This window comes from Arachis duranensis, chromosome 3, assembly GCF_000817695.3.
Source record: "Arachis duranensis cultivar V14167 chromosome 3, aradu.V14167.gnm2.J7QH, whole genome shotgun sequence".
In the NCBI taxonomy this organism is placed as follows: Eukaryota; Viridiplantae; Streptophyta; class Magnoliopsida; order Fabales; family Fabaceae; genus Arachis; species Arachis duranensis.
The window spans coordinates 31,573,816-31,585,042 of NC_029774.3; the positions used below are offsets into that span (position 1 = coordinate 31,573,816).

Consider the following 11,227-nt stretch of genomic DNA (forward strand, 5'->3'; position numbering starts at 1 on the left):
TAAAGTATTCGTACTTCATAATTTACAACTATTATTTTGAGAGGAGAATATATTGGATGATTAGTTAAAAAAATAGAAATATTTCAGTAAATATAAAATGAAAGAAAATGCTAATTTAAAAGGAATAACCACATCATTACATGAAATTAATAATGTAATTAAATTTTGAATTTTGGATCGTGATAATTATTTAATGGTTGAATTAGTGTTAATTGAATAATATTTTTCATTTATTTTAAGAATAACGAAAAGAAAAATTTATCAATAAAAAGCTGTAAAATAACTCATCAAAATCTCTTAATGAGTTAAATCTTAATAATCTTAACGGCAAGAGGATTCGACCAGATATGAATATAAAAATAAAAGCTAACTTTTCGAAATAAATAAATAAATGAATAAAAATATTTAAAAATTAAATTTTTTTTATCAATATAATAAATGTTGTTGGTGCAAAGTCCAAACTCAGTCCCGAGTATAAGAATCCTCGTTGGTTCTTTTGGAACAGTGTTCCCTCTACTCTCTCTCTATTTTACTTGAAGAGCACCCGTTGATCCTTTCTCGCGGTTTTGTCACTTGCTTGTTACCGTTGCCACACGCCCTGAGGTATGAACACGTTGCCATCGATATTTTTATGGTGTTCGTTCTTGTTCGCATTCTTTCTTTCTTCGTGTTCTTAATTTTTCGCGCTTGAGATACGAACACGTTGTCTTCGGTTTTTGGATGGTGTTGGTTCTTGTTCACATTCTCTCTTTCTTCGTGTCCTTGATTCTTAACGGTTCTTGGTTTTTGCACAATGTTTAGTATGTTTCTTGGCTTCTTTAATTTGATATCTTGTTCTTATTTGACGTTCTTCTTTTATATCTTGTTCTTCTTTGCACATTGCCTCAGGAGTCAGGAGGCTGATGCCTCAACATGAATAGGCTCTTGTTTTTGTTTCTTAATCTCGTTCTTCTTTGCACATTGTTCATTTTACTTTACTTAAAGGTAGATGAAAACATAAAGTTATCTTTTTTGATTGCATGGTTTATTCTTCTGTGCTGATTATATGTTTTCTTTAATTATTTATTATGTGACTAAAAGGTAGCAAGTTTTTAACTTTTAATTGCACTGGATGTATAAAAAGCTACAAAAGTTAATTTCATCTATAAAAGCTTACGCTTTTAACATCTTCGCAAGTAGTGCTCTTATGTCCATTCATTAGCAAAATCCTTGTTTCAATCACCTTGCTTGTGGAGACTGATGTTTTTTTATCCCTCCTTGTAATTTCAGAAACGAAAATATTTGGCAATGGATGGACGGAATTTTCGCGCGATTGATTCACATTATGTATTTGACAGTTCTGAGGTGCGTTTCAGGCATGCTGGCCCTGTACCACACACAGGTCGGCAAATGTATCGACGCAATAGAAGAGGACTTTCCAGAACAACTCTTGGACGGGGAAATTTTCCTGCCATTGAGTTAGTCCAAGTTGATGTAATATTTCTTGTGTCTGTTAAATAAGTACTTTTTCTATAAAATCATGCTTCTTTCACATTTTTACTTACCTGTATTTTCATTATCTTGACTTAACCGATGCTTGTTTGTGTAGGGTGTCGCGGTGCTTGTTAATCATTATATAGACACGGAATTGCGCGTTGAAGATATGTCTTATGAGGTAATTAGACAAAATTTGATACCATATTTTCCTATCAATAACTATAAATAGAATTCTAGGATATTCAAACTTATGGTAAGTTAAAACTTTTTTTACTCTTTGAAATGTAAACTACAGGGATTGAATGCATTGGGCCAGCAGATTGGCCATGTAAGCACTGGTTTATCAGAGGAAATAATAACCAATCAAATGAAGACAAAAACATATTTAATGGCTGCTAGTGCTGTTAATTTGGAGGAGGCAACTTCTCAGGAGGTAGAAGCTGATGTTTGTATAATATGCCAGGTAATGAACTCTTCTTATGCGCAGCATGTTTCATTCATTCAGCATGAACTCTTCTCTTGGATAATTTTTTGCTATTATTAATTAATTCCAATTTGTTGCGGATAACTTGACAGGATGAATACAAGAACCAAGATATGATTGGAGTTCTTCAATGTGAGCATGAATATCATGCTGATTGTTTAAGGAAATGGTTGCTTGTGAGGAATGTCTGCCCCTTGTGCAAATCAGAAGCATTCATTCTAGGGGTGTAACTCAGAAGGAAATTAGGACTGTACTTCCCAAAATCTCAGCCCAACAAGTTATTGGAGAACACAGAAAAGTAATTTAAAGCAGCTAGTTGAGCTATGCTGACATCGAAGTACTGCAGTGACTTGAGGTTTCCTATTTCTCTGGGAATGGTTCCAGTGAGCTCATTCATGGAAAGTGTTATGAATACAATGTTTGTAAATTTGAAATTGCTGAGTGAATTGTACCAGAAAAGTGGTTATCCGAAACTTCTAAATCTATCATTTCTCTCGTGCTTCCAGTCTCTTTAGGAATATTCACTGTTGTGTAAACTACCTCCTATATCACTGATCTTTTCAAACATTTATAAAATTAATGAAGGAGTTCAACATCTTTTTTCAAATTATAAGAAACAGGTTCTCATACACTAAGAGTGAAACAAGTTAAAAAAAAAAGGATTTGAAAATACAGCACAACTTGTTGAAATAGTAAATTAAGGCTTTGCATATTGCATAATTTACAGAACAAAAGATTAGGATTAGGCATAACCCTCTTTTAGTGTTAGAAAGGGTGATTTGATTATTGGTGGGATCATAGTATCAAATTTATGATTATTCAAAGTGATTCTACAACCCCCTTTAATTGAAATCAGTGATCCTACAACTACATAATATATATCAACATTATAATTATTATTAAAATAGTTTAATGTTGCAGAAACATGGCATAATGCAGAGAGCTACAATTCTCCATTCAATGAGACAGATAATTAGAACAACAATTCTCCATTCAATGAGACAGATAATTAGAACAACAATTCTCCATTCAATTCATACAAATTAATTAAGTCCTAACCAATAAAAAAGTGAACCACAGTGAAGAAGAAACTTACAGCAGGATCCATTGAAATGAAGAGTTCAATACTGAAAAATTTTTAAATCTGCACATTTTCAATCAATTGAAATGAAGAAGTTAGAAGTATACTAATGAAGGAACAAAACAGAACAAATCAACAAAATAGAAAAAACCTAGATAACAAACTCAGGATAAAACTCAGAACTCAGAACCAAGGGCAAGGAGGAGGCTTACCTCAATTGATGAGCTCTATCACTGAGATTTGATTGGTGTCCATTACATAAACTACAGAGTCTCTAGCAGCCAATGCAAGAATTTCAGCACATGACACCACCCCAGGGCATTCTTTCTCCACCATGGATTTGATGTCATCAATCACATTGAACCCTCTTGCTGAATTGTTGTTTGCAGCCACCGTCTGCTCTCCTATGAACTTGCTCGTATCGTCCAGCAGAATCGATGCATCACACCATGATTGCATCACCATAACGTAGTTTCAGCAACAAGTAACTAAACATTCTTTAGACTAAAGTTTAGGTTGGTTCATTGTGTCGAAGATATAACCATTTATATGACTTTTTCTATTGGCTTTAAATTTTGGAATAAATGGTTTTATGATACAGTATCAGAGCTACTGACATTTACGAAGCAGTCATGGAAATGAAGGCGGAGTATTGAAGCTCCCATGCGAGCTTCTTTCTGAAGGGCTTTGGTGATTCCGGTCTTGACTATGGCCAGAAGGTTCCGGCAGCTGCAGGAGTAGAAATCTGTACGTAGCTGAGCAGCATTTGCTTCAGAAACTGTAGCTGCAGCAAGAGCAAACAAGAGCAAAAAATAAGAAGTAGAAGTCATTTATGTTGAGTTTCTTCAATTTTCTATTGTTGCTTTCTCTTATAGTCACAAATGTTTTGGACCAAAATATAATGATTAATTATTTGGTGAATTATATTGAACCAATTGGATTATTGAAACTACATTATATCTCCATATATATTTGTTAGTATCCTATTCATTTTGAAAGTCAAAACAATATGATTAAAAATCGTAACTTATTGAAACTTTACATTTTATGAAATAATTTTTAAATTTTTAAATTTTTAAACTTATAAACTTATGTCATTACAAAAGTTATTAGATCAATTAATATTTTTTGGTAACATGGTGCATCGAAACACCATCATTCAATATTAGTTAGTACGAAGAGAAATCAATAACAACTTTTGTTATTCAATATATAATTTATTCTATTAAAAATAAATTAATATTTTTTGAACTGTAAATACATTTTTTTCTAATTTCTTATACTATTTTATTTGATAATATTTGTCATTAAAAAATAGCAAATGACTACACTACCATACAATATATATGATGTATAAAGTAATTTTTTATTTTAAAATTAATTCTGGTTAGTGAGATAAAATTTAAAATATTTTTTATTTTCTTACTCAAATCTAAATCTATTCTATTTTTATCTATCTATCTATCTATCTATTGTATATTGTATATTGTATATTATATAAAAATCGGATTTTTCTATTTAATGATAAAACTGACGTGGCATGCTTCTAAGAGTGTTTCCTGATTTATTTCTTTTAACTTATTAAATATAATTTATTACGATGGATTTATTATATCAACTAATTAATTTGATTAGATATTTAAGTATCATACGATTTAATATTATGTATATTGATTAAATGAATATAATAAATATAAATTAATTTAGTTAGAAGTTCATTATTTTATAGTCTTATATATATATATATATATATNTACTCATATTAATTTTATTATATAATAGTCTATTTTTCTCATATTGTATTTTGATTTGTATAGTTACTATTGATTTTGCAGTTTTTATTTTTTTGAATTGTTCTTTATTTTTTTATGACTTTGATAATTTAAAAAAATAAAATAATAATAGCCAAAGACGGAAGCTAAAAGTCTAAGACAACAACATCATTCTTCAACATTATTATTAATATGAATTTTATTATTTCTTTTCTAACGTTCTTTAGTATGATCTTTATTCCTTATTCTTTATTATTATTAATGTTTTTATTATTTTATAAATCTCTTTTGTAATAATTTTTTGATAAAATAGTTTTTTGGTCTATTAATTTTTTTATATTTTTGTCAAAAATAATATATATTAGAAAAAAAGATATAAATTAAAATTTAAAATTTAAATTTAAATAAAATATGCAAAGACCATTATTGAATTGAGATCTAGAATTCATTTTGATTATTTTAAAATTAAATAAAATTTTTTTAAAACAAATCAAACAACTCTGATCTTGAAAGAAGTATTTTAGTGTATTTAAGATTAACTAACAAGGTATTTAATCTTTTAATATAAAATTCAAATATCTACTCTCGAAAAATAACCTTAGCCATAAAAAGGATATTTTAGTATTAAAATCCTAAATGGAGTATTTTAATCTTCTAAAATTTACTACAAGAATATTTTAGTATTAAAATCAAATTCAAAATTTTGCTTTTTTTATTCTTTTAAATACTCGTATTAAAAAAAAACTGTATTTTAGTCTTATAAATAAAATAATAGGAAGAGCATTTTAGTTTTTTTTAAGATTAATTAAACTTGTAAACTCGTTATTTTAAAATAAAATCTAAATTTTTACATAGTAAAAAAAATTCAATAAAAAAATTCTAGCAGAAAAAGAGTACGTATTCTGTACTCAAGAAAAATGAGAAAAAAAGAGTGAGATGATGTTCAAAAACGATCCAAACCGAATTAAACTGACCAACCAAATTAAGAAAATAAAAAAAAATGTGTTTTACTATTTTTATTGTGTAAATCAGAAGCATTCATTCCTGGAAAAATCAGATACATATTAATTTATCAGGAGGTGGAAGCTGATGTTTGTGTAATATGCCAGGTAATGAACTCCTGGACGGGTAAATTTTTTTCCATTGAGTTAGTCCAAGTTGATGTAATATTTCTTATGTCTGTTAAATAACTACATTTTCTATAGGATCATGCTTCTTTCACATTTTTACTTATCTGTATTTTCATTATCTTGACTTATCTGTATTTTCATTATCTTGACTTAATCGATGCTTGTTTGTGTAGGGTACGGTATCATGGTGCTTGTTAATCATTATATAGACACAGAATTGCGCGCGTTGAAGATATGTCTTATGAGGTAATTAGACAAAATTTGATATCATATTTTCTTATCAAAAACTATAGATAGAATTCTAGGATATTCAAGCGCACGGTAAGTTAAAACCTTTTTTTGACTCTTTGAAATGTAACTACAGGGATTGAATGCATTGGGCCAACATATTAACCATGTAAGCATTGTTAATTTTAATTTGGAGGAGGCTGATGTTTGTGTAATATGCCAGGTAATGAACTCTTCTTATGCGCAGCATGTTTCATTCATTCAGCATGAACTCTTCTCTTGGATAATTTTTTGCTATTATTAATTCCAATTTGTTGTGTATAACTTAACAGGATTTATATAAAAACCAAGATATGATTGGAGTTCTTCAATGTGGGCATGAATATCATGCTGATTGTTTAAGGAAATGATTGCTTGTGAGAAATGTCTGCCCCTTGTGTAAATCAGAAGCATTCATTCTAGGGGTGTAAATCAGAAGAAAATGATTATTAGAAAGATAAACATAAGACTGTACTTCACAAAATTTTGCTTTTTCTATTCATTAAATACTAGTATTATTTTAAAAAAAGGTATATTTTAGTTTTTTAAAAAGAATCTTAGAAAGGGTATTTTAGTCTTCTTAAGATTAATTAAACTTTTAAATTCATTATTTTAAAATCAAATCCAAATTTCTATTCTCTAATACATTAAACAATAGTAGGAGTTTTCATCCATTTAAAATTAAATATAAAGGTATTTTAGTCTTTTTAAAACTAAAATTCAATATTTAATTTCTAATACAAATAAAGCATTGAGCAACCTTAATTTTAAGGGGATATTTCAGTCTTTATATAAATAATTTTAAATGAGTATTTTAGAACATAATAAAATTTTAATATATGATTTTTAACATAATTAAAGATCATTAATTTTAAAAGAGATATTTTAATCTTCATAAAAATCATAAAGCATGTAAATTAGTAAACAATATTAATCATAAAAAGTTCCGTTAGTCTTTTAAAAAGCAGTTCTTATACTGTCCTACTGCTAGGATTTTTCAAGTTCTGCTAGAGTTTGTGAAAAATACTTATTTTGTTAGTCAAAATCTCTAGAGTATCAACGATAATACAATGGTAGCTTCTGCTGCCTCATAGGAAACGGGTAGAGGACAGACTAAATTAGAAAAGAAACAGATCATAGCTTTTGTAGATGAGGACATGAAAGAAAGATTGGATTTATGTACCAAAATTTGATTAAAAGATTACTGGCGGATAGATCATTCAGTGCAGGTATATTAGAGGCCGCTCTAAACACAATATGGAGACAACCAGAAGGCTTCCAGGTTTTAGATCACGGAGGTAACAAATTTCAATTTTTATTGAAAGATGAAATCGAATTGCTCAAGGTGGAGAAAGGGGCTCCTTGGTTGTTCAAGAATTATATTTTAAATCTGAAAAGATGGAGGGAAGATTCAATTATCAATGATGCAGAATTCTCTCATGTTCCTATATGGGTACAACTGTGGAGTTTACTGGAGCAATGTAAAACCAAGGATTGGGAAAAAGGGTAGGAGAGACGTTGGAAAAGGTGATGGATGTTGCTATATTCTCTATGAAAGGAAAGGAGGAGAGGATTTTAAAAATTTAAATCCTCCCAAACATCACAAAATCATTGAGGAGGAAGATGAGAATCTCGGGAAGCAACAACAAAATTATTGGCCTTCAACTCAAGTACGAGAGGATTGGTAATTTTTGTTATTGTTGTGGGTGCATCGGACATGAGATCAGGGCATGTTCACAAAACCTAGCAAATATAGCACAGGGAGGAGAAGAAGAAGCGGAATGGGGAGCATGGCTAAAGGCACGTCAATTCGGTAGGCGAGTGGAAGCTCAAAAAGAAAATAACAATCCAAATCAACCCAATGCTACACAGGGAGACATACATAAACAGAAAAAATCGATCCCAGTTAACCTGATAAGAGAATTTGCAAGTCTCTTTGTTCAGGACCAGAACTCACAAATCAAACAAGATGATCAAGAGGTGCAAAGTGGCCGAAAAATGCTAATAATTGAAAGGAATAAGGGGAGGGGGTTCAGAAACATGGAAAGAAGGAGATAAAGATAGCAACATAATGGCCCAATCAATAGAGCCAACTCTGCCCAAATTATATGATGGATATGATGTTTCATCTTCAGTGCTGCAGGAGGTAATGGGAGGGGAGGAGAAATTAAGAAATGAAATCTGAAGCAAATAGCAAGGAAAAAACACAGCTTTCAAGATATTTTAGGTATTAAGAGGAGATCTGGAGGATCGGGGAAGAGTATAGGTGTTAAAAAGCTTTGTCAGGAGGAAGAGGAAGAGCTAAATAAGGGAGAGGGTGTCACACAACAATTGACACCCAAGGAGGGATGAAAGTGATGATGTGGAATTGTCAGAGTTTGGGAAAACCCCTAACAGTTCACAACATCAAAGGGATTTCTAGATCCCATTCCCCCGAGGTATTATTTCAATGTGAGACAAAAAAATACTACCTTAATAGTGGAGAGAATGCTAAGGAGGGAAGGCTACAAATCTATTTTTACAATTGATCCAATGGGCCTGTCCGGAGGATTAGCAGTGGCTTGGAAGGATGAAGTGCGGGTGCACGTAGTGGAACATGACCAGTTCTTTGTGTACTTTTTCGTAGAAGACCAGCAAGCGAGTTTAAAATGGAAAATTGTAGGAGTTCACTTGCACACAGATGAGACAAATAGAAGGTTTCAATTTGCAAAACTATTGCAGATATTGGAAGGAGGGAGTGAAACGCTAGCAATAATAGGAGACTTCAGTGCAATTAAAAATCAAGAGAAAAAGGAGGGAGGAAGACAAAAATCCAGCACTTCAATACAACAGTTTAGCGATTTCATCAATGAGGGAAGGCTAGTCGACATTGGTTATGAGGGAGATAAATACACTTGGAGCAATTGTCAATTTGGAGAGAATCATATAAAGGAGAGATTGGACAGAGCACTTGTTACAAATGAGTGAAAATGTGAATTTTCAGCAATCACTCTTACACACTTATCCGATTCCGATTCAGACCATAAGGTCATTCTTCTCAACACGGGTGGTGAAAAAAGGAGGGTAAAAAGGAGGTTCAGATTTCAGGAGCGATGGTGCGAAAATGAAGAGGTGATTAGTTTAATCAAACAGGCATGGAAAATAGATATTCAGGGGTCACAAATGTTTAAGCTAGCTGGAAAGCTAAAGTATTGTAGACATTCAATTGTACAATGGCAGGAGCACTCTGAATCTAATTCAAGGAAGAAAATTCAGATTCTCAAGAATCAGATAAAATTTGAAATACAGAAAGGATTTCAGGCAGATGGGAACGCTATCCGAATCTTAGAAACAGAACTAGAGGACGCATTGGAGGAAGAACAGCGGTATTGGATTTGGAGGGAGAAGTCTAGGGTGCAATGGCTCAACTGGGGCGATAGAAATACTAAATTTTTCATTCCAAGTTTCAACCGAGAAACCGGAAAAATCGAATAAAGGAGTTGGAGGACGAGGAGGGGAATATGGCAAAGGAACCGATAGAAATAGCGAAAGTTGCACAAAAATACTTTGAAAATCTATTCACAACAAGCTGTCTTAGAGACCCGACTGCAGAATTGGATAGAATCTGCCAAATAATAAATGCAGCCACTAATAGAATGCTGTGTAGGCTAGTGACTGAAGAGAAAATTAAAGCAATAGTCTTCTCCATCAACCCTTTTTTGCTCCGGGAGATGATGGATTCACAGCAAAATTTAGTAACCGATACGTGAGCTCACGGCCAATAGGATAGGAAATTAAAGCAGCAGTCTTCTCTATCAACCCTTTTTCGGCCAGTGACTGAAGAGGAAAGGCACTCTCCTTCGTTTATGATCCTCTTGGAGATGCACAACCTAGAGACTAATGTTTGGGCTAGCTACTAGATGTGTTGGGTTCTGATAAAGTAACCGACACGTGAGCTTACAGCCAGTAGGATAGACATTCATCATATGCATATGTGTGCTTTGCTTGCTATGCATTCATTGGGAATGCCTAATTGATTATAATATGCTAATTGTTGTAATTGCTACTACTTGTTTTCTACATGTGCTTGCCTTGTCTGTTTGTTTGTTTATGCGAATTATCCGAGATGGAGGAATAGAGGAAAGGTGAAACAGTTTAGTGTCTAAATTAAGTTTAAGTTAGGTAGAATAACCCTTAGAGGATCATCCCTCTCTATGGTTGCTGTTCAGTACTTTAAGTTTTATAACCTGAGTGTCGGCATTCTAGGATTGCCTCTGGCATTTCCAGGACCTTATATCTTATGTGCGTGACACATTTACTATACTGAGAACCTCCGGTTCTCACCCTATACTGTGTTGTTGTTTTTTAGATACAAGTTGAGAGGCTCCTCGGTAGGCGTTTGGACTTCTGAAGTGGAGATGTTGCTGGGTTTTCTTTTAATGTATAGTTCGTGTTTATATATATACTTAACTCTCCGAGCAGCTACTTTATTTTGTACCTCTTAGAGGTTTATGGAGAATTAGGGTTATCTTTGTATTTTGGATTGTTGGGGTATGTATATATGTATGTAAATATTTTCCGGCCAACCATAGCTTCGCAGGCTGATTTAGGAATTTGTTATTTTGTATTCTTGACCCTCTATTCCTACTTTCTGTTTATTTATTATGCCTTTGAACCTTAGTGTTTTCACATGCAAGTAATCTTGTTTCCGGAGCATTGCGCTTTTTATTTTACGATTTTTGCTTTATCCGTTTTTCAAGACTCCTCGTATACTGTATCTTTTTTAATATTATTATATATTTTTTTATTTTAGAGGTCGTAGCGCCTCGCCACCTCTACTTTACATCCTAGGTGTAAAGTTTTGTGTGGTAGGGTGTTACAGTCATGAATTATTGAATAGCATAAATTGTTCTGATTTGTCTTCACAGAAATTAATATTCAAGATTGGTATTCCGATGATATAACTGAAGAGTATTGACCAATTCAATTATCTTTATAATGGTATAAGATTATAATTAGAGAACTTAAAAATCATGTC

At 32.0% G+C, this 11,227-nt stretch overlaps 2 protein-coding genes and 1 pseudogene across 3 annotated transcripts; 2 read left to right on the forward strand and 1 right to left on the reverse strand.

Annotated features, from left to right (window-relative positions):
• The first annotated feature begins 475 nt into the window (after window positions 1-475).
• LOC107478552 (probable E3 ubiquitin-protein ligase ZFP1) lies at window positions 476-2,484 on the forward strand. Of its 2 annotated transcripts, none has more exons than XM_021138120.2 (5): window positions 476-603; window positions 1,270-1,473; window positions 1,589-1,654; window positions 1,772-1,939; window positions 2,053-2,484. In XM_021138120.2, exons 2-5 carry the CDS (start codon window positions 1,288-1,290, stop codon window positions 2,188-2,190), a joined length of 558 nt encoding a protein of 185 aa, XP_020993779.1. In that variant the 5' UTR covers window positions 476-603; window positions 1,270-1,287; the 3' UTR covers window positions 2,191-2,484. The 2 variants fall into 2 exon arrangements, with proteins under 2 accessions (XP_020993779.1, XP_015954174.1); XM_016098688.3 differs by lacking the exon at window positions 476-603 and adding an exon at window positions 858-984.
• A 770-nt stretch (window positions 2,485-3,254) lies between these two features.
• On the reverse strand, window positions 3,255-3,959 carry LOC127745480 (peroxidase 52). The gene is made up of 2 exons (XM_052258231.1): window positions 3,658-3,959; window positions 3,255-3,490 (listed from the first exon to the last, which is right to left on the reverse strand). The coding sequence occupies exons 1-2, from the start codon at window positions 3,869-3,871 to the stop codon at window positions 3,255-3,257; spliced, it is 450 nt and encodes a 149-aa protein (XP_052114191.1). The 5' UTR covers window positions 3,872-3,959.
• A 4,783-nt stretch (window positions 3,960-8,742) lies between these two features.
• LOC107478542 (protein ENHANCED DISEASE RESISTANCE 2-like) overlaps window positions 8,743-11,227 on the forward strand; it is a 22,590-nt pseudogene continuing 20,105 nt past the window's right edge.